The sequence below is a fragment of the Callospermophilus lateralis genome, unplaced genomic scaffold (assembly GCF_048772815.1).
Source record: "Callospermophilus lateralis isolate mCalLat2 unplaced genomic scaffold, mCalLat2.hap1 Scaffold_45, whole genome shotgun sequence".
Taxonomy (NCBI): Eukaryota; Metazoa; Chordata; class Mammalia; order Rodentia; family Sciuridae; genus Callospermophilus; species Callospermophilus lateralis.
Window position 1 is genome coordinate 8,715,806 of NW_027514398.1, and position 24,332 is coordinate 8,740,137.

Genomic DNA, 24,332 nt, shown 5'->3' on the forward strand with positions numbered 1-24,332 from the left:
TGATATGGGAGTTCAACTTATACCTACAGGAGTTTTTGGACTATTGCCTAAAAATACTTTTGGCCTAATTGTTGGTAGAAACAATGTTACTGTTTCGGATTACATGTCCTGCCTGGTGTTATTGATTCTGATTATGAAGGTGAGATAAAAATTATGGTTACTTCCCCTACAAAAATTTCTACCATTTATGCTGGTAGCTGCATAGCACAAATGTTACTTTTACCATATGTACATACTAAATTTAATCATACATTATCCAAACATCAAGGAGCTACTGGTTTTGAATCCTCTGATGTCTATTTCTCTCTGCTTATTTAACAACAAAAACCACTTATGACTTTAAGTATTCAAGGAAAAACATTTTCTGGATTAATTGATACAGGGGCAAATGTCTCTGTTATCAGCAAAGAATGGTGGCCAAAGCAATGGCCCCTTCAACCAGCTGTGACAGATTTATCAGTTATTGGTAAAACTTCTAATCCTGAACAAAGTTCTCAATATCTCTCTTGGAAAGACTCTGAAGGACATTCTGGGTATTTTATGCTTTATGTATTACCTTCTTTATCTATTACCCTTTGGGGTCATGATGTACTATAACATATAAATTTTGTCATTCAAACATCTTTTTCATAGGGATCACTGATTTTCCTGCCATCCATGCTGATCCTATTCAATAGAAATCGAATGATCCTGAATGGGTGCATCAATGGACCCTTCCCAAAGAAAAATTAAAAGCATCTCATGTATCGGTGCAAGAACAATTACAGGCTGAACATATAGAACCTTCTACATCTCTTTGTAATTCTCCTATTTTTGTTATTAAAAAGAAATCTGCTAAATGGAGACCATTACAAGATTTACACAAAGTTAATGCTACTATGCACTCTATGGGGGCTTTACAACAAGGGTTACTTTCACCTATGGCTATACCTAAGATTATTAAGATTATTATTATTATTATTAAGATTTTAAGATTATTATTTATCTTAAAGATTGCTTTTATACTATATCTCTCACTCTGCAAGATTGTATTAGATTTGCTTTTAGTCTTCTTGTTGTTAATAATAAGGCTCCTATGTTACACTATCAATGGAAAGTTTTACCACAAGGTATAGCCAACAGTCCTAATTATGTCAAAAATTTGTTGATCAAGCTTTACATCCAGTTAGAAGTAAGTTTCCCCAAGTATATATTATTCATTATATGGATGATATCCTTCTTGCCTATTATGATGAAAGTATTTTGTCTTGTTGTTTTGCAACTTTAAAAGAATCATTAACAGTATTTGGCTTAGTTATTGCACAAGAAAACATTCAGAATCATGCACATTTCTTTTATTTGGGTTATTTCCTTTATCCTTATCGTTTTTCACCTAAAAAATTACTATTCAACTTCACATTTAAAAACTTTAAATGACTTTCAAAAATTACTAGGAGACATCAATTGGATTAGGACATATTGTAAATTGACTACATCTCAATTAAAGTCCTTATTTGATACTCTTAAAGGAGATCCAGATCCTACATCACAGCGGAATCTTTCGGATGAAACGAAATCAGTGTTAGATTTGGTTAATGTGGCTTTACAGAACATTACAATTCCGTATTTTGATTATTCACAACCCTTTTCTTTATGTATTTTACCTACTCCTCATTCTCCAACAGGTGTTTTATACCAACAAGGGCCCTTAATGTGGTTTTATCTTTCATCTATGCCTAATAAGGTTTTTTTTTTTGTTTTTGTTTAAATTTTTTTTCCAAAGAGAGAGTGAGAGAGGAGAGAGAGAGAGAGAGAGAGAGAACTTTTTGATATTTATTTTTTAGTTATCGGCGGACACAACATCTTTGTTTGTACGTGGTGCTGAGAATCGAACCCGGGCTGCACGCATGCCAGGCGAGCGTGCTACCACTTGAGCCACATCCCCAGCCCCTAATAAGGTTTTAAATACTTATCCTGATTTGATTTATTCTCTTATTCAACAAGGCCACAAAGCTTCTAAACAATATATTGGATAAGATCAGACCATTATTTATCTTCCATATAATTCAGAACAAATTAATTGGCTCTACCAAACTTCAGATTCCTGGATCCTGGTTTTATTAAACTTTTCTGGCACATTGGACAGTCATTATCCTCCAGATAAGTTGTTACAATTCTGTTCTTCTCACCCAGTCATTTTTCCAAAAATTGTTAAAAAGTCTCCTATTCCTAATGCTTCACTGATTTTTACAGATGGATCTAATACTGGAATTGCTGCATATTCTATTAATGGAAAATGTTATACTAAACAAACTTCCCTTTCTTCACCACAAGAAACTGAACTGTTCGCTGTATTTTGTGCATTGCAGGATTGTCCTGACTTTTGTAATTTGTATACTGATAGTCATTTTGTAGCAAAAGCTATTCCTTTGCTAGAAACTATGCTTCATAGCAATGCTCATAACACTGTGGTATTGTCCTTGTTTGTGCATATTCAACACTTACTGAATGTCAGAACATTCCCTTGTTGTATTCTTCATAATAGATCTCACACTTTTTACCTGGACCATTATCTATGGGTAATGCTATTGTAGATCAACTAACCAGACCTATGATTTTTGTATTGGAAGATGCTTTAAAATCACATGCTGTTCATCATCAGAACGCCTCTGTGCTACATAAGCAATTTCTCGGAACAGGCTCGCCATATTGTAAAATCATGTGGTAATTGTGCTCCTTTATTACTTGTGCCCCATTTTGGTATAAATCCTCGAGGTTTATTGCCAAATCATCTTTGGCAGATGGATATAACTCATGTTGCCTCTTTTGGTAAGTTACAATTTGTACATGTAACTACTGATATAGCCACGGCCAGGTCAGGTGAATCTGTGAGGCATGTTCTTTCTCATTTATTACATTGTTTTTCTCTTTTAGGCATTCCTAAACAATTAAAAACTGACAATGCCCCTGCTTATACGTGTAAATCTTTCCAGGTGTTCTGTAGAACGTTTTCTATTACTCATGTTACTGGCATTCCATATAATCCTCGAGGACAAGGTATTGTCGACTGAGCACATTGCACTTTAAAAAATCAATTACTGAAACAGAAGAGTGAACTCATGGGAGGTATGCGATCTTCACTGTCATTATTAGATCATGCTCTTTTTGTAATCAATATTCTAAATTTGGATGCTAATGGATATTCTGCTGTGCAATGCTTATGGTGTCCTGAATCTACTTCATATCCTTCTGTCCTGTGGAAGGATTCACTTACTAATCGATGGCAAGGTCCTGATCCCGTTTTTACATGGGGTAGATGTTATGTTTGTGTATTTCCACAGAATGCCCAAAGTCTGAGGTGAATCCTGGAAAGGTTGGTACACACCGCAGGATCCTCAGCTAATAACCAAATTCAAACAGATGACTTTGAATCCCTGCAAGAAGGAAAATACCGTTGATGCCCTGCAGAATGCCGGTCCACCAGAATGATGTACTTGCTGTATCCCAACACCTGGAAAGAATGCAGCTGCCTACTCTACAGTTGATATTGACTACTTTACTACTTCCTGTATCATCAGCTATGCCCATTGGGATTCCTCGCAATTTGACTTCAAAAAATTTTTGAGTGTCTTTGGCTTTATTTCTCAATACTATGTCCTTCTGCTTGAAACAGGATATAGACTTGCATTATATGTTGGGACAATGTTTGCAACCAGTATGCAAACCTGCAGATTCCATTAAAGACTTAACATTCCTTTCTACCATTAATAAGACTATCACGTACCAGGATATGGCCAATTGAGGCATTGCTTCTTATGAGAAGCCCAAAAGTCCTGTTGAATTAATAACACCAAGGGTCATTATAGCAAATAATAGTGAATGTGTTCGCTTAGAAAATTGTACCAGTTCTAAATGTAAATCAGTGTCTGCTTCTCTCCCTTGTCATTCTTTTGAGAATATGGTTGCTAGTTATGGTCATGTACATTTGCCTTTGGGGTGGTTTTTTACTTGTGGCAACCATACTTATAATTAAATTCTAGCCAATATTACTGGTCAATGTTGTCTATCTCACTTTGCTGCCTTTTTACCTGATAAACATCAATTAGAAGCTGTTTATAATATTCATAGTAAGATCTATAACCCTGTCTGAGTCTTGTAATGATAAAGTTACTTTTCTTTCAAATGCTGAAGGCATGGCTATGATTTTATCTCTTGTTGGAATTTTAGCATTTGGACCTTTTAATCAAAGACAATTGCAGCATTTAGGATGTAATTTTGCTAAAGTTCTTAATGCTACTTCTCAGGCAATTGCCTTACTTAATAGAGAACAAAAGCAATTGCAGCAAGCTATTTTGGATAACCGTGCTGCCATTGACTATTTTCTATTATTTCATCTTCAAGGATGTGAGAGAATTAAAGGAATGTGTTGTTTTAATATAAGTGATAATGGTGAAGAAATTCAAGAAAAGCTGGACAAATAGAAGGCATTAGCTGAAAACAACTGATACTGATGGATGGGATTTATTTCAATGGCTAACATCTTGGTTACCTTGGACTTGGTTAAAACAAGTATTTCTAATGACAGTGCTTGGATTGTTCTTTCTAATACTATTTCTACTTTGTCTGCCACCTTTTTTGCAGTGCATTTTACATCAATGTACCAACAATCCTCAATAATTATTTGCTCATGAGGTTCATTTAAATAATTTAAAGAAGGGGGACATGTAAGGAGCTACAAATGTGGGAACAAGTTAATTGGAGCTGCCTGATCCTGCAGGGTTCCTTTAAGGACATGTGCCTGTTTAGTCATGTCAGTGCCTTGAGGAACATAGCTCTGATTCTCATTATAGCTCTTCCTTGTAATGTTCTCTTGATAATGGGATGTTATTCTGTCCTTGGGAAACTTGGTGGTACATTGTAAGAAGTTCATAAGCAAACTATTCTTTGCTTTGTTTCTGTTTATTATATCTTAAAATACCATATGGTGCACAAATGTTCCTTAGTGTGAAAACTGTATAAATATGTAGCACAGCTGAATAAAGTTGCAGTTGCTTCACCTTGAGTGTGGCTTCTGTCCTTCCACTCCCTAAGCCTCTTTTTCAGGACTAGGTGATGTTTAGTGTGCCACAAATATATATATATATATCTTTCTCCAATAGGCTACATAAAGTGGTATTCAATATTCCCAAATCCCCCAAAACAGGAAATAATAATTTGTCATATCACCTGCCTTACCATATGAAGTCTTTTTGGGACTGCAGCCCCAAAAGGTATGTCTGTCTTGTTGGAAGCTGAATTTTCAGTGTTCAATACAATGTCTGAAATAATCACTAGCTCTGAAATAATTACTGCACTTAACTTCACATTCTTCAGGACTGTCTAAGACTCAGGCTACCTCCCAAGCTAGCCCCAAGCTTGTTCCTTTCTCTTAATGGGAAGAAGTAAACCAAATCCTTTGATCTGGATCATCTAAGCTATCAGCCCAGAACAAATGGAACTAATAATCTACTTGTGATTTCTTTGACCTGCAGAGATAAAATGAACCCTATAATCCCCAGGGCCAGTGGCCCCAGGGAACTTGTGTGAGTGCCTCTGAGTTGAACCACTGGTCACAACTACAGGAGAACTCAGCTGAATATAGGTGAGCACATAAACAGAATTAAAACATTTGGCAAGATAAAAAAATGAAATAGAACTGCCATAAGTCTATCTCTTCTGGTCCTCATTATCCTATTTTTGGAGAGTAGAGGCAAGCTTTCTTGAATCAATATTTTATTTTCCTGGCGCACAGTTTCTCTGCTTCAGGGAGAAGATTCTGCTGCCACAGGGAAGTAAAGGAGACCTACTTTGACCTCTTTCCAGAAGGGCCACAACTACCAGCCCTCAAACTAAATATAATTATATCCACCCTCCCCAGGGATGAAAGGAAATGAGCTTTCTTTCCATATTGACTCTCTTTTCCATTTTGAATCCAGAACTATATGTACTGTCCCATCTTTCCTCTCCCTCATGCTCACATACAGAGCCAAGGGCTATATCAAAACTGCCCAGTTATCAGTGCCATGGATGCAACTTTACCTAGAAAATAGAAGAAACAAAGGAAGTGTCCTGAAATTACCAAAAAGAGAAGAGCTAGCAGCAAAAGCTATCTGTGTCTGCACTGCTGCTGCATTTTCCAGCTTCAAGATAGAAGGGAAAAATCAAAGGGAGGCAGGAGGGAGGCAATCACTAGCAGCAGACAGATTGCACTGGCCAATGCAGGAGCGGAGGTAAGTAGGGGCTCAGAGCACAGGCCTCTGGAGTCAGACAGTCTCACCATGAACCTTGGCACTGCCACTCATGAGCTGTGTCATCTTGGGCAAGTTACTAAACCTCTCTGCATTTCTGTGTCTTCACCTGTAGACTGAGCAAATAACAGGCCCCATTATAGTTAGGTGACTAAAATGAGTCAATGCCCGTGAAGTGTGTGCACCCCAGCAAGTGTTCTAAAATGGTAAAACCGGGCTGGGGATGTGGCTCAAGCAGTAGCGCGCTCGCCTGGTATGCGTGCGGCCCAGGTTCGATCCTCAGCACCACATACAAACAAAGATGTTGTGTTCGCCGAAAACAAAAAATAAAATATTTAAAAAAAAAATGGTAAAACCTCCCACCACCACCACCACCACCACCACCACCACCATTTCTTGATGCCAAGCTGGGGACAGCAGTTTTATACGAAGATCCTCACTGAGTCAGAGGTCAATGACTTTGCCAAACATTCATACAGCCCTTAATTTAATTGCTTCATTCCAAGGTCTCAAATGACTCAATCAATTCTGTGGGGGAGGAGCCCATTTCTCTCCATGAGCACATGAAATCCGATGGCTTTTCCATCCTATGGCTGGAGGGTTTCAGCTCAACTTTGGCAGACTGATGTAAACAACATGTTCAAGGAATTTTAATTGCAATCTCATTAATGAAGTCCCATTAACATCACTCCCCACCAGCTCTGCTGACAGCCCAGTGCATGGCCAAATAGCAAAGTCCCCATAAACCTGGGCCCTGGCCTCTTAGGTTAAAAATTAAGCAGTCATTGGAAACAATAATAATGATATATAAGAAATAGGCTGCATAAGATACTAGGGTCCCTTTCCCAGGTACCAGCTACACAGGAGGACTGGAGAGTGTCACTTGGAAGCAGGAATCTGAACAGGCAGACTCTAAATGTGGACCCCACTCTTTTCCACCACAGAACAAATATCATAGTAAAAACCTAGGGGCATTACTCTAAGAGGGAAACCAGATCTACAGAAAGCAGAAGGGACTGCAGGAATCAGGGACCTAAACAGCCTCCTGGAGAAACAAAGGTGCTCCAGCCCCCTCCCAAAGTCCTGCTCTCACCAGAGAGGCTTAAGACTTCTCAGAAATCCAGAACTGGCCTTAAAAATAAGGTTCCTTTGTTTTACTGAGAGAGAAAATTGGCAATGTCTATAAATTCGGCAATGTCTATAAATTCATTCATTTATATGGTGCCAGGGATGGAACCCAGGGTTTTGTGCATGCCAGCTAAGTGTTCTACATTGAATACACCCCCAACTCCATCAGAATGTTTAAAAATGCGCATTCTCTTTGGTCCAACAATTAATATTATCAAAGCAGCATCCCTAAAGGAGTACTAGCAAATATATTCCAAATTATCATAAGAATTCTCACTGCAGCATTTTGTACAAGAAAAAATTAAAAACATTAGTGTCCATTGACAGAAGACTAGTTAAATAAATTATACTTCATCCACTTGATACAGCAGATAAAAAATTATAATAAGATACATCCATCCACAAGGATCTGGAAACAATTCCAAGACTTTGTTTTTAGTCAAACAAAAACACAATGAGTACGGAATGATTCTTTTTATATCAGTTAAAAAATCATAAATACAAATTTTATATGGCTGCCTAATATATTCCCTTTGTCCTCTTCAAAGAGAGGGCCTAGAAGATGGACTTTGCTCTTTTATATATGTACTGTTTGCACAAGTGTAAGTTGCTTTTACTGAATACATTCTGTAAAGTTTTCAAACAATGGTGAAGAAATGTATCTGCCAACATGGGTAATGGCTAAGGATTTTTTTTTTTAAGTTGGAAAACACACATATACAATGAGAAAGATCCAGAAGGCCTCAGAAAGATATACATCAAGGTGTTGGCCGTGGTTCTCTTTGGGTAGACGGTGGTGCTTTTCATGTTCTTTTTGCCTATCCACTTTTTCTGTACTGATCAGGGATGGGTTTTGTATTTAAGTAGAGTAGCAGCAATAATAACAGAAAAAGAAATCTTTCATTGGAAAAGGAACAGGCAGACAAGTAAAGGCACAGCCCAGCTGGCCAGAGCCTGGGGAGGATGAGAAAGCAGTAAGAACATATTTGCCTGGGGCATCTGGAGAAAAAGAAACCATAGGCAGAAATCCTTGGAAATGATCTCCATCCCCAAATTGTGTGTGGCTTGCAGCACTAGTGGAGGTAGCTCAAGGACTCCTGCTTTCTAGCCTAGACTCGTCTTTGAGACTCTCTCAGTGCAAATGAGGATGCTGGCTGGAGGACTGTAGAGCCCAGCCCAGGGTGTCTTCTCGGCCTCTCCTCCTTGCCCCTATCTCCAAACCATCCTAAAAACAAGACAGAATGGACTACACCCATCATAGAGGAGAAAAGGAGTCCAGGGTCAATTAGGTCCAAAACATTAGATGGTCACCTTACAATCTGTTGGCTTGAAACACTTAACAAAAGTCAGGGCCCAGAAGACCAGTTATCACTGGGCAGAAGAACACTGTCTCTTGTGGGTGCCTACCTTTATTATGAAGGGACAAAGCAGCCGGACCCTCACAAGAAGCAGCAATGGTAAAGAGCACCAGACCCCATTTAAACACCATTGTGCAAGACCAAGAAAACAAAGCAGAGCCACATCACTGCAAGGGGTAGGCACACATAACACATTCTACTTTCTTTCTAGACACTACAGGCTTCCTTTCCTTCACTTCTAATTTCTTCTTATCATTGTCTTAACTTCTGCACCATCCCATTACATATTCTCCTCCTTCGTGTGCACAGCTGAGGGCTGAAAAGCAAACATTCCGGGAGATGGTCATGGGCCTGCACACAGGGAGGAAGCCCTCAGCCTGAGGATGATAATGACTGAGCCAGGGAAAGTGAGATGGCTCCATCCTGCAGTGAGGCAACAGGCAACATGTGTGGGGAGGAAACAGCCCAACGAGGAAGAGAACGAGATGCCCACATGATGCTTCTCTACCCCAAGATGACTAGACACCCTGTGTGTAGCAGACAGCTGGGTGTCTGTCTACGCTGTCTGTTCTTGGAATCTGGTGACTACATGGCACAGGTTTCTAGGCACACACTTCTAATGGAAAATGCCATCTCCAGCCACCTGCCCTCCTCACTCACTGACTCACATGGCCTCTTATGTCCAAGTGGGGCCTGGAAGCTGTAGATGGTGGTAGTACAAATGCCAGCTCTGGAGTAACTGGCTGGGTTTGAATTCCACTTCTGCCCCTACTACCTATATGGCTTCATGTTATTTTACCTCTCTGTGGTTTCCTCAGCTGTTATGTGAATTAAACCAAAGCAATTCACATAAAATGCTTCACACAGGATGTGACCCAAAGCAAGAGCTCATCAAATGCTATCTAAAGAGAATCCATTAGGGTATCTGCACTTATACATGCATCCTCAGTGCTGCCTGAACCCAAACAGTGTGACAGCATCAGCACCAGGAAACTCAATGATGGTGGGCATGGTCCTAACTGCATCCTCCCCTCTCTCCCACAGATGCATTTGCACCACCAGATAGAAAAAAGGGCAAAGGGAAAACACAGATGTTGAAAGAGGGGAAAAGCCAAGCCACGTGAGCCTGGGAGTCTTTGTTAAAGGTGAGAGTTCATCACATTCCCTAAACCTCAGACAATCCTACCAGCCAGCTACAGAAGGATGGAACATGTGCTGCATGTGCACAGATCCATGCACACACTGGGCAGAAAGAAAGGGCTGGTGAGGGAGACAAAGGAGGAGCCACACAATTCCTGGCACCTAAGCACTCCTTCTTTGCCACCACACAAGCAAACAGCCGTGGCCAAGCTCTCAACTCCTGCTGAAGAAAAGCCAGAGCATATCCATTAAGAAAGTGGCCTCTGCAGAGGTTGGGCTGGGAAACCATCACTCTGAAGAGAAAGGGGGACCTAAGAAAAGGCAGAAGTCTGGTGGAGAAATGCAAGGGAAAGGACAACACAAGAGGGACAGCAGAGGAACAGGAGAGATGAGGTTCAGACTGGAAAGAGGCAACAGGATTCAGAAGTGAGGCTACTAGGGAATGTCCTTACAAATGTCATAACCACCAAGCCCATCTTAACAACCAGTCTCATCTGTGCCCTCACAGACTGCGGGCAAAATGAGAATCTGTGCAGTATCCTGGAGCCAGGGGTTTGATGAGAGAACCAGAGGATGCTGAGAGACACAGCACACACTAATTACCTCATGAACCACAGGGAGCTACAGGTGGGCATCCAGCTGGTCCTCAGCTCCTTGCCACACACTGCTGGACAGGAGGTATATGACAGAGTTTGTCTGGGGAGTGGGTAAAATGAGGCCTTTTATTGCAAGGACAGGAGGTAGCCAAAAGTGAATCTATCAAAAAAACATGGGGACCTGTTTCCCAGGTCCCTTATGATCTTTCCTTTAGCTAAAAAAAAAATGGTAATGAAGATTTCTGTCCTGCTAAACATGGTGGGCTGAATTTTCAGTTCATCTCTATTCCCTCCAGGGTCCCATTAAAATGACCAAATGACAAGCTCTAGCAGGAAGAATGTCTCCCAGAAAACTAAAATGGAATCAACACCTTATCAGATTGAGGATTGTTCACAGCACTGACATGCACAAGAAAAACACAAATCACTAGCTGCCTTTCTAATTTGAAGGAAAACAAAATAATTTCCTGATTAAAAATTAATACATGACTTGGTTCATTTATGGGAATGACTGTCAAATAATAAAGAGCAGGTGGGTGTGTGGACGAGGATAAGGTTTAGAAAGCCCAGTGGTATTTTTGTGCAGAAGTCAACACATAATTTCTAAAGTCAACAAACCAAAAATTAAAGTAGGAACAAACTGCTTACATCAATGGAGGTAGATAGCAGATAAAGCAGGTTTTAGTTGAATCAGAACCTGTATTTTAGTTGTTAGGACTAAAAGTGAGTAGCCTAGAAAGTAAGACAGTGTGGAAATGAAGAACAGGGGATGTGTTTATCAATAGAAGGCTAGCAACAAACAGTATCTGACTTTTAACTTCATGTTTACAAAACATGTTTACAGAACACGCTGTAAAATTAAAATCATGACCAAAAGTAAAATCGTTTTCAATAACAACAAACGATCTCTTTCAACAATTAGCTCAATTTATTGTGCCCCAAAGACTTCTCAGATCTCCTTCCTCTGCTATACCAACCATCTAGCAATTAATCATATTCTACTTGGCAATGAGCTAAATGCACCTATTGCTAATTACCTTCCCACATGTGCTTTGTCTCCTAACTAAATCAGAGCTGCTTCACAGCAGAGACCACTTCTCATAATCTTTGAGGAGTCCATGGCAGGCCAGGAGATTAAATCCACAAGCCCACAGATGAAGTGCAGTGTTCCAGTTCCTGGTTACCTGCATAGGCATTGGCCTGGTGCAGAAAGTTGGTGCAGGTGTGCACATCTGCAAATACACGGATGCCCAGGCAATTGGTGGGATGCAACTGAGACTGCAGGAAGTCACAGCAGTTCTGCCAAACATCCATGAGCTGCAGCAAGCTGGCTTCTGGGAGCAGAACCTACAAGAGAAGGTGACATTCTAAGACACGATATCCCACTGGCAGGGACTATTCCAATCATGTTCCCAAGCTCAAGATCTATTCATGGATCTACACTGCCTATTAGGTCCAAACTTCCCAGCTTTCTTTACAGCATTATTTCCCACTGCTCTCTTCATTTCATCGACCCAAAGCACCAGGGGATTCTCTATCCCCAAGACACACTGCAGTGCTACCCTTGGTGATATCAATCAGTGGGATCTTATTCGGATCAGATTCTGACTCAGTAGGTCTGGAGTGGGACCTGAGAGTCCATATTTCTAACAAAAACCCAGGTAATGCTTGTAGCTACTGGCCCATGAATCATGCTTAAAGTAATAAAGCCACACATCACACAAACACACACACACACACACACACACACACACACACACACACACGGTATGGCACTGGTTCTCAGATAAATCTTGGAGTTAAGACTGAGTCAACAAATCATCCTGACTTTCCTAGCACCTTGCCAGTTTTAGCACAAGTCACACGTCCCAAGAGATTCTTCAGTTGTAAGAAAACTGCAACAATGGAGTTTAATACTCATGGGTAGTTGTCACTTCCAAAGATTCCAACTTATAGGCATTGGGTATGGCCTGGGCATTGAGATGTTGCTAAAGCTCTCCAAGAGCTTCTAACCGACAGCGAAGTGTGAGAACCATTGCCCTCCACATTCAGAAAGGACTTGAGCTGCTCACTAGTTCACTCACTACTTAGCTGCTGAGCCTCCGTGTGCTGTGCACTGGTCTAGGCTCTAAAGTTCCATGGTAAACAAAACAAACCAGATCCTGCTGTCATGGAGCTTATATCTACTGGAATAAGAGGCTCATCCCCAAATCCCTCAGGACTCAGGCATATTTATCCTACTATCCAGCAGATAAAATGTGAAGTCTATCTCTGGATACATTCTTAGAGAGCTGAGTTTTCTTTCAAAAGGTCACAAGACACATGAATATTTATACTGTATCCTGCAAGACAGAAGAAGTTCTTGCTCAGGTGTACATGCATGTACTCCTTTTCCGAGGAGTCAGGGAAGACTGGCTGAAACAGGCTCAGACTGCCAGCCTCAGTCAAGCTTCCCTAGGATTTCCCTACAGCTGCTGAAGTCTGCCCTCTGGATCAAAATAAGGATTAAGGCCAAAGTACTACTCCATCTATCTCTGCTCCCCTGGCCTACACACATCAGAGGAACATATATGATTTTCAAAAAGAAATTTAAAAAAATTATGGAGCAGAATAATTTGATGGCTGCTTAGTTTGTGGACCCCTCCTCTTACCCCCAGCATCCACTCACATTAAAACAATTCCCTTGTCCCAGGCCCTTGCTCTCAGAATGACTGAGCAGCCAGACTCCAACTGTTCCCATCCACAAGGTTTGACCAGAAAAATACAGTCTGCAGATCATTTGCTCTTTATTCTGGGAACCATGAAAGTCTTTAAGTGATTTAGATTCTGGACCCTGACTTTCTCCCAAAACAGCTCTGGGCCCTCAGTTCTGACTCTCATCACCTATGAGTGCACATGTAATGCCCCCACTCTTAGGACTTGTCCCTTCATGAGGTAATCAACTGTCCTGGTTTTCCTAGGACTGCAGGGCTTCCCAAGACTCTCAGTGCTAAAACTGGGAGAATCAGTCCCCCTTTATCATCTCTGCCCATGTGAGTAATCACCAAGGCCCCCACTACCAGTGTCTTCTGTCAACAAGGACTGATCTGCCTCCAAACAGCTAAAAGTCCCCTCACCACAGCTGAGTTTGAGAAAACTCACTCCTTCTCCCCGCCTCCACTTGCCTGTGTCCCCAGTGGAAAGCAATAAATTAGCTCCATGTCCTTGGTATTTTGTGGCCCACTGATTAATTCCTGGGGAAGAAAAAAAGATAAAAATCACCCTAGTCGGAGAGTTTCAGACATAAGTGAACACAGCCGGGATCCAAATCTAACCACTTCCCCCACCTCTATCCCCAGTAGGCAGTCACCAGCCCCCCAAGCAGCCATAAACTAGGAAACTCAATTAACCTGTGAGCTTGCTCAGCCTGGGTTGAGCTTGATCCCAAGACCAGATTAGTCTCTGCCTGCTGGTTAAATGGAAATCCATTAACCATTTTTGCCAAGTACACACCAGGAATGGAAAGCCCTGTCCCACGTTCCCAAATGACCTCCATGGAACACCCTGACCAAGAACCAGTGACAAAACCTGCAGTTCAGACTGTAGATCAACAAGTCATCATCCTGACTTTCCTGGGGCCTTGCCAGTTTTAACACAAGTCACATGTCTCAGAAGATGGCTCAGTTGTACTCAAACTGCAACACTTGCCTGTCCTAGGCTGGGTTAACCAGGAAGTCCCAGGATACCAGAGAGTCCAGTCTACCCCCAGAGTCATGCACTCCCTGCCAAGTCCCAGCAAGATCATGCCAGCAACACACTCCCTCCCCATTCTCCTCTTCTTCACCAGGAAGACAGTAGCTTGAGGTGCTCAAACTCTCAGGTTGTCATGAGACAACCAGACTGAGAAATATAATAATAAATATTTCCTGAACACACTCTTAGGTTACACTTTCAGGTTTTTTTTTTTTTAGTTTGAACAAGAATTTAATGAAATACTTGTGTAGTTACCAAAGAACTACTTTCAGGTTTTTTTTAAGAGAGAGAGAGAAGAGAATTTTTAAATATTTTTTTTTCTTTTTTTTTTAGTTTTCAGTGGACACAATATCTTTACTTTATTTTTATGTGGTGCTGAGAATTGAACCTAGTGCCCCACACATGCCAGGCAAGCACGCTATCGCTTAAGCCATATACCCAGCCCCTACACTTTCAGTTTTTAAAAAATCCCTGGATACAGCTACTCACATAGCTTTTATCTTCCTTTCTGGTCACAAAACCCACTTACTGGGCAAAAATTATGAGGCTTCTCACCTCTCCACAATACCTATCATGTTGGGTCCACTCCTTCCAAAAGCATTCCTGAACAGGCTTCCTAAAATGAACAGGGCTTGTGGCTTCTCTGATTGCTCAATTCCCTCTTTTTGATCTTTCACTGTGATCAGCAGTGAGTCAAAGGCCCTTTTCTTTCTTCACTTTATACAAGAGGGCATGAAGAAAAGTCAAGAAAGTCAGAATGCTGAGGGGGATGATTCAGAGGCCAGGAGGTACACCACTGAATCTCAAGGGTACAGTGGGGCCCAATTAGACAGAGCTCTGGGGTCTGGGCACGAACACAAGGCAAATCGCCACCTAGCAAAATATCCATGAGGTGACTCTCGAGTTCCCTGCTCTGACATTAGGAGGCTTCCAGAGGATTTCCTCTTCTCTTGTCAAACACTTCTTCCTCGAGTGACAGCAGGAACAAGTTCATGAACATGAGAACAGCTCAGGCACTCAGCCTGGAGTGAGAATGCCCTGGTGGCATCACTAGTCAGTACTTCCCCCTCCTAGGGAGAGGAAGCTGGAACCACCCATAAAGATGGAGTTGTACCCCAAGTCAAAATGCTCCTTCCTCACCTATTGCTGCCTCTGCATTTTGTCTGGGAGGACGGGCACTCTAGTGGCACTCAGCAAAGAGCCTTTGGGTTTCCCCTTCAGCCTGCAAATGGTCAACCCTCCATTTTTCATTTGCAGGCCCAGTTTTGTTTTTTTTCTCTCCCTTGGATAACTTGAAAACACAGCAGAGGATAACCCACCACAGAGTTTGTTTCATTTAGCAAAAAAAAAAAAAAAAAAAAAAAAGGAAATGCCCTGCCTCAGAAATCACCTACTGTTGTAACTACAGGGAGGCAGGGAGAGGCATCAGCCAGAGCACCAGGTGACAGGGCCACCAGGGTCTCTAGGCTGCCCATGGAGTGGGCTAAATTGAAACCTGTTGAGACAAAGAAGAGAGAATGGAAGAGAGGAGGGGTGCACAGATGAACAGGACAGTGGACAGAACATCACTGACATTACAAGGGTTACTTGGAATATTGCCTTCTCCACTTACCAATCATGTAACTAAGGACAAATCACTTAACCTCTCTGTCCCCTCAACAGGAGAGTAAAGATAATAACGGTGCTGCTTTAAATGCTTCTGAGGAGCAAATGAGGTAATTCATTTAAACAGTGAACATAGTGCTTGGTACAAAGACAGTGCTCACTTATCAGCATTTATTATGATTAATCATTATGAGCAGAAGCCAAGGTTCATTCATTTAGCAAAGATGTGAGTTCACCACAGCTGCAGAACATAGTAGGAGAGAGCCAGGTTCAGCTCTCCATTGCACCACTTATTCCTTCTCTGACTGTAGCAGGTCACTTTCCTCTCTCTGCATCAGCTTCTTCAACTGTATAAGATGGGTCATATTAGTTGTGATTTTTATCTACCTGGCTTATAATGAATATTAATAAGCATCAGTTAGGATTGTTGTGACCTCTGCCCCAGAAAGACAACTCAAGGTCTCTCCAAGAAATTTGTAGCTTGGAAGAGACAAAGTGTGACTCCCATGATTATTAAACCAAGACCCAAATCTCTGACACAGCAAGAGCCCCTGGGACTCCATGCTCATCTCCTCAGTTCACAAATACTCAACAAATTATGTTTTGTAGACAATGGGTAAGCAGCTGCCTCAGCAGAAATGTAAGAGCATTATGAGGAATCTACATTTTGATCCATACTCTCTCCTCAACCTTTCTTGTTCAGTTTTTCCTCAAGGTCATCCCTGACATTACCACAGTTTAGAGTGAGGAAGAAAAGAAAAAGGAATAGTTTTACTATATATTACACTGATTCCAAATGACAGTTCCCCTATAGTCCCATGTGGTGCCTCTCTATGAAGCACTGCACATGCTGCTCTCCACCCCACTCCACACTTACAGATGAAGACAGCAGGCCCTGAGGGTCACAGGCCAGTGGGTCACAGGTAGGTCTGGCCACTCAGGCTTCCTTCAAGATTTGGCCCAAATATTTGGTATTTCCTCAGTTAGGTGTGACCTAATGATCCTCACCAGGGCAGCAAGGACTGTCTCCTGCATCCTGGGCAGCCCACCCTGAGCCCCACCCCACCATGCTGGAGGACACCCACTTGTTGAGCCATCTGTTTCCACCTGCAGCCCAGCTCGTCCTTGGGAAGCAGCCGGTCATGACACCCTCTTTGCCCACCCTGTCTGCTAGCACAGGGCAGGAGCTCAGAAGACATGTTTTGAATGACTGACCAAATAAAGGAGTAAGATGAGACTCTACACCAGCCACGAGGAAGGAGAGGGACTGACACAGCCAATGCCTTCTAGAGCATGTTTCCCCTCCACCTAATTATTTAGCAGCTCCTTTAAAGGGTCTTTGCCTCAGAGCAGCAGCTGGCAGCTGGCCTTGGCCTCTGTCCTTGCCAAGCATTCCAGGCACACCCAGAGCAGGAAGTATCCCAAACTATCCTCTGCTTGGGACAATTCCCAGCCACTTCCAAGCCAGATCAGGTTAATCCGTACCTCCCATGCCTTATCATGGTGCCTACACCTTCTCTGGCTCTTCCCTTTCAGTCTTCACCAGCTCTTAGGCAGAGGATAAATCAGGCAAATCCTTCTACACTTATGTGACTCCATGAGCACCTCCACATTTTAGATAACAATAGCCAACATTTACTGTTTACCATGTGTCAGGCACTGTACTAAGTGCTTTACCTATATCAATACATTTAATCCTTATACTGTAATTATGCCCATATTAGAGATAAAAACACTGAGGCACAGAGAGGTTAAGCAACTTGCTAGGGCTACATAGCTAGAAAATGGCAACGCTAGGATTTGAACACAGGCAGTCTATAACTCACTGACTGTTGTGATTCCTGCTCTGCAAATGAGAAAACTGGATCCATGAGACAATGTCAGTGGGGGTACTGGAGAAGCTCTGGTAGGAGATAGGCAGCATGAATGCCTTTCCTGGCCAGAGATCACAGAGCCAGGCCCTCACTTTATAGATGAGGAAACAGACATCCTGCAGGGGGAAAGCACCAGGGCAAGAACCCTCTGTGAACCAGTGTCCAGGCTGAGCTGGGTTCCAGCTCATCCTTGCTACTCCAGTCCCACCTCGCCCTGGTTTCCCCAATCATCTGAGCTCATATCTTCACTTTCTCTCACCACAAAGTACTTTAGAGAGCAGCAATAAAGCCATTTTCTCCCAAGTCCTCTGGCTGGGCTGGCTGGTGCTCTATCTTAAAATACTCATTTTATAAGCTAATTGAGAGAGAGACAGACACCGGGTTAGACCAAAAAACATCACCTTATTACTTTATTACCAATTATTACTTTTTACTTATTTATACTTTAGTTATTATTACTTATTACCTTACTACTATTATTGCCTTATTGCTGTTATCGCCTTATTACCTAGGCAGGCAATAACAATCTAGAGCATAACATCTTCTAATTATTGAAATTTGTAAATACTTTATACTCTATAGGGAAAAAGTTATTAAATAATGACACAAAGAGAGAAGAAAACAGGTTCTAATCATACAGCTCTATGACCTACACTCTAGTCATCTGATACTAAAATTATTTTGCACTTACTGTTACTGACCAAAACTCATTCTGTTATCTGTACTCTCACTGGACCCAGCATATAATAACTGCACTGCCCACTCTACTCTGGACTGGAAAAACCAGTAACAAAACAGAGTGGCTGTGCATTCCAGCATGCACAAAATACACTCCCACTAAAAAAGGAGGGGGAGGATTAAGCCAAATGGATGTAGAAATTGTTATCACCCAGGAGATGATCTCAACGGCCAGATACAAGGCAGGCTCTGCAAGACTCAATGCATTGCACCTCAGATGCTCTGCTGACCTGCACCGTGACCCCGGTGAGCATGCTTCACCATATGAACCTAACACGCAACTCATGCTATAGCCCCAGCTTAAAGCTTATGTCCTGAAACCAATTTTCCAAGATCCCCTCCTCCATCCAAATGCAGCTCCCAGATTCTCTCTCGCTGGGACATGTTCTTATCCTTCAAAGGACTTATAACAATTTGTGCACAGACATTATTGGTGTGCTTAGTTGATGAATGCCTTCTTCACCCTTGGACTGCAAACTCCCTAAGGATAGGCAATAGGATCAGCCCTGTTCACTGCTGCTACCACAAGCACTAAACAAAATGCATGGCAGAGAATGGGAACTCAAACATTTAGATTGAACTGAGAGAATACACAATTTTCAATTCAGCCTCTCAAATACATAGATCTTGGGAAATGGGGTGATATTCTGGAAAAGGGAAATGATTATTTTTTCCACTACAGAGGTTTCAGCTTCAAGTAAATATGAAGTTTTATGCTAAAAAAAAAAAAAAAACAGAAAAACCTTTCCTATCACATGTAATTTCTATCCCTCTTAATAAATAGGGAGATCTTTGAGGACAGGAAACAGTGTGCCCTAGGTCTGTGTTCAGCCCATCATCTGGAGAGTTCAAGAGTGGGTTACCCTCTCAATCATCTCCCTAATGGGGGGCATGATGCCCATGCACTCCTTTTTAGAGAGTACTGTCTTCTGTGGCTCCACTTTTCAAGGGTCCAGATGGCTAAGGATGAGGCCAGGCCATTAAAAGGGGAAAAGCATAGATGAGGATATTTCATACCTGTTCACCCCTATTGAGATTCAGTCCTGGTGCTGGCACCTACTTGTGTTCAGAGGCATTAGGGTGACTTATGTTTGTTTGCTTGTTTGATTGTTTGTGTTACTGGCAAAGAAACTCAAGGGCACTTGACCACTGAACTACATTGCCAGCCTTTTTGTTTTGTTTTGTTTTGTTTTGCCATAGGGTTCTCCTAACCTGCCCAGGCTGGCCCAGAACTCACAACACTCCTGTCTCAGCCTCCCAAGTAACTGGAATTACTCATGCCATTGGACCCAGCAGGATGACCAATGGATACAGAAAAAATTTTAATAGCCTATAGTCCAACACTCAAACATCTGAGATGGAAGGTGACCTGGAGATAAGAGGGTGACCCAAGCTTCTGATTCTTCCTTCATGAGGTACTCAATCTACATGAATTAAAACTTCTTCACCCCCAGAGCCTGGGGTTGTGGCTCAGTGTGGCTTGTGAAGCACTTGGCTAGCACATATGAGGCACTGGGTTCCATCCTCAGCACTACATATAAATAAATAAACAAAGGTACTGTCCAACTACACACAAAAAAAAAAACTTTAAAAATTCTTCACCCCCAGATACCAGAGTTATCCTGGCTTAATGGTTAAGAGCATGGCTGTCCATGCTAGCCAGGCAGGAGTTTAAGGGCCAGCTGGCCCACCTACTGGCCTTATGACCCAGGAAGGCACCCAGTTTCTATGAGGTGTTGGTTTCTTCTTCAGTGGCCCCTGAGTTGTGAGGGTTAAGTGAAACAATGCTGGAAAAGGCAGGTCCCAAGCATGCAGTTCACTGATAGGCTCACCTGCACATTCTCTTCGGTCACCTCAATTTCTGCAGTATAGATGTAATCAATCAGCTTCCTAAGCGTATGCCCATCCACATCTTTGATTTCAATCTTCTTGGCTTTACTCTCAGACATGTCACCTGAAGTTCACAACAAAAACAAAAAGGACACAAATCTGGCACCTATGGTATACTTAACTTCTATGTGGCCTTGTCATGGAAATAGGAAAACAGAGCCTGAGCTCTGCGAAGCAGAAGGAACTGAGGTTGAGAGTGTAAGCCACTGATGAGAAGGTCACATAGCCTTGAGTTTCTGACCACCCACAAACCCGATCTTAAGCATACCCTACTTTCAGTGTGAAGGCAAATCAATGTGCAGTAGCTCATTCAACCAATGTTTACTATAAACTTGTGCACACAGGGTCATGAACAAAACCTGCACCTGTGCTCCAGAGCACAGGTTCTAGTAAGAGATACATAAAAAGATTTATAAAAGAATAAGAACTTGGGGCTGAGGTGGTGGCTCAATGGTAGAGTGCTTGCTTAGCATATGCGAGGCCCTGGGTTCAATCCTCAGCACCACATGAAAATAAATAAATAAATAAAGATATTGTGTCCTACAACTAAAATTTAAAAAAAAAGAATAAGAACTCACAAAGGTATGTATAAAGTACCAAATGACAAGAAAAAATAACACTTGTTGAGTGCTAATGAAACCCCACTTTAAATTTTTGCCTCCTTTAATCCACAGAACCATCTATTGGGCTTATTAATATTATCCCCATTTTACACAAAAAGAAAATGAGACACAGGAGGAAAGGTAGTTCATCTTGCCCTTGTTCACACATGTAGGAAGGGACCAGGATGGGGTGAATGCCAGGGAGTCTGATTTAAGAGCCCACATTTATAACCACTGTTAGAGTCTGTAAACAAATCAGGATGGCACCTGGCATTTTGCCAGAGAAATATTAGAGTCTGTAAACAAGTAAGGATGGCACCTGGCATTTTGCCAGGGGGAGTGGTTTGTGAGGTGGAGCCATCAAGCCATTAAGTATGGAGATTCCTTATTGGTTGACTGCTGTATCTAGTTTATGTTAATTAAGATAAGCTGTGTGGAATATATCAATACCCCTCCTGTCCTACAATAAATGGCTCCCACTCCTGCTGTATCAATCTACACAAATTGCTCGTCACCCCCCGGTTATTTTGCTGCAGCCGGACTGTGGCAAACCACTATGCTAAATCCCAGGAATATAGAGAAAGTGCAACAAATCCCACCTGGGAATTCAAGAGAAGCAGTAGGGGATCACAATTGAGCTGGGCATTAGAGGATGAGGAGGAGTTCCACAGGCAGCCATGGTGAGGAAGAATGAGCAGGATATGGGCCCCATATGTGTACAGGGAAGAAAGTACCAGAAGGATACATCTGGGGAATGGTGAGAAGCTGCTGTGGCTGCACACTGGTCATGGTGCAAAGAAGGAAGCTCAAGAGGTGGTTGAGGGCAGGACTTGCAGAGCCCTACAAGTTGTGCAAATGAACTTGGACTTCATCCAGAGGCCATCACCACTGAGAGGTTTTAAACAGGGAATGACATCAACAGATGGCTATTTATGAATGAAATTTTGGAAGCAGGGAGGAAGCTGGATCGACTCAGGGAGAACAGTTGGGAGGCCCTGATAATAAAACAAGAAATAAAGGATACAGGGCTATGAACGAGGGTTGTAGCAGCAGCAGCACATTCCTGCCTGCACTATAAAGACAGCACATAGGTTTCACTAGTGCCAGTTTCCTCCAGCAAGTGCTGCTGATTTCAGAAGGAAACAGACAGCACATAAAATAAAGGGCATCCTGACTGCAAAAAAAACAAGTCATTCAGAATCCCTAATGTGAGTGGTAAAACAGCCTAGGCAGTTGTTTTCAACCAATGTTTACTGTGGAATTCAAGGAACTAAAGCCAAGAAAATAAAGTATAGTACAGCATGTGGGTTGCAGACATCTACCTCCAAGCTGCTCGGACTGCACACGATTCCTCTGACACAGTTCTAGATCTGAGTGACTCTGGAACAGGGAGGCAAGTGGACAGCAGGAGTGATTTCCAAATCCTGCCCACTGGCTTCACTGCCAGACCAGGTGGACCAGAGACCCTCTCTCTACTTTGTTCTATCTTCTCTAACTGCTATGGAGAACAGTGATAAAGGTCCCAGCACAATGAGCCCTGGTGCAGGAGGAAGAGGAAACAGGAAAAGATGGTAGATTCCTCCTACATCCATAAGCTAGGTTCGGATTCTCTCGAATTTATGCTGACACACAAATAAAAACAACCATAGACAAAGAAATCAGTGGTTAAATTCTCACTCTCTCTCCCTCTCAACAGCTATTAAGAAGTTCATTAAAGGGCTTGGGTTGTGGCTCAGTGGTAGAGCACCCAGCATGTGGGAGGCCCTGGGTTTAATCCTCAGCACCACAGAAAAATACATAGATAAATAAAGGTATTGTCCATCTACACCTTAAAAAAAAGAAGTTCATTAAAGAGGGTCCAATTGGTAAATATACTGCAAAAGATAATCAGATAGAGCTAATTCTTGGTTTAAGATCTTAGACTTAAAAAAAATACTGAAAAATTCTGCAGGCTGACTATAAGAAACTAAAGGCTGGGAAGCCCCTTGTAAGAGTGCAACTGGACCCTGGGCTGATTGTTTTCTGGGGTAGAGTTTGTGCTTGGAGGTCAGCTTAGGGGTTTATTACTTTGAGGTAAACAAAGGGAAACTCCTGAAATTGTATAAAATATTTGTATACATATACAAAAGTATTTTGTTTTTTTCTGAAAGGAAGATGGATCATTTTTAAAAAAATTAGTTGTACATGGACTCAGGGTATTTATTTGTTTTTATGTGATGCTAGGATCAAACTCAGTGCCTCACACTTGTGAGGGAAGTACTCTACCACTGAGTTACAACTCCAGCCCAAGAAAGATCATATTTACCAGACTCTTACAGGTTTCCATACTCCACAAAAGAGTAGTACACTGTTTTCTGAACAGTGAGACTTACATGGACTTTTTCTTGCTTCTTTGCATAACTCTGAAATTTTTCATTTTCTATATTAAGTACCTAAAACTTTATCAAGCTGCCCAAAGAAATGACACCATAAGAGAAAAACTAGGTGTTTGAATGACAGTTATCTTCTAAGAAAGTTCTCTTAGAGTAGAGACTGGTATAGGTCACACAGATTTGTAGAATCCAATCTTATTGTTTCTTGTGAATCAACAAAAACAATTTCACCAAATTAAGACTTCAGTTTAAACAGGCCCTAAAAATGGGAATAGTTATAATCACTACTGTGTACCATCCCCTCTATTAAGGGTTCATGCACATTATTTCATTGAATTCACCTAACAAACCCAGAAGTGGATGATAATTGCTGCCACTTTACAAATTATAGAACTGGCACTTTAAGATGGATTTACACGTAGGTAATAGGGAGCAGGGCTGGGATTAGATGCTGGACCTAACTTTACATCCTGAGTCATTTATAATAAACCCCTGTATAATTTAAATATGACCCTAACCATGACCTTAATAAAAATATTCCTAAATTCAAAGCATCGTTCCAAATTTAGGAGACACGGTGGAACTTAATATATTTCAAGCAAGAACCTAAAGGGCCAGGACCTTGCCAGGCTTATTAGTAAAGATATCTTCAACATGTAATAAGATGCTTGGCATAAAATAAGCACTTAGAAAATACTTGTTGGAGTTAGAGGGAAAAAAAAGAAGGGAGGTTTTCTCTTGACATCTCAAGTCCATGGGCTCCAATCCTCCTGAGGGGTAGAAACCATCAAGGGCTTGATCATTTTTGCTTCTTCACTCACATCTAACAATTTGACAAAATATTTCTAGAGAAGAAAACATGCATTCCATAAGTTTGTTCCATCTCTAAGGTTAGTACAACAGCCCTGCTCTGCTAGCTCTTCACAAGGGGCCCTAGCAGCCATCTCAGGATCTGAACTTTCAAAGATGAACATCAGCTGCATATCATTTTAGCACTTGCCATCTTCCACTTGTTGTATACATGTGTAAAT

The 24,332-nt window shown here is 41.8% G+C and overlaps 1 protein-coding gene across 1 annotated transcript in view; it reads right to left on the minus strand.

Moving 5' to 3' along the window:
* Positions 1-11,622: 11,622 nt before the first annotated feature.
* Positions 11,623-24,332, minus strand: part of LOC143388949 (KAT8 regulatory NSL complex subunit 3-like) — a 68,457-nt gene continuing 55,747 nt past the window's right edge. Inside the window, 2 exon segments of the mRNA XM_076842359.1 lie at positions 11,623-11,835; positions 20,270-20,391. Coding sequence (XP_076698474.1) covers positions 11,623-11,835; positions 20,270-20,391 — 335 coding nt within the window.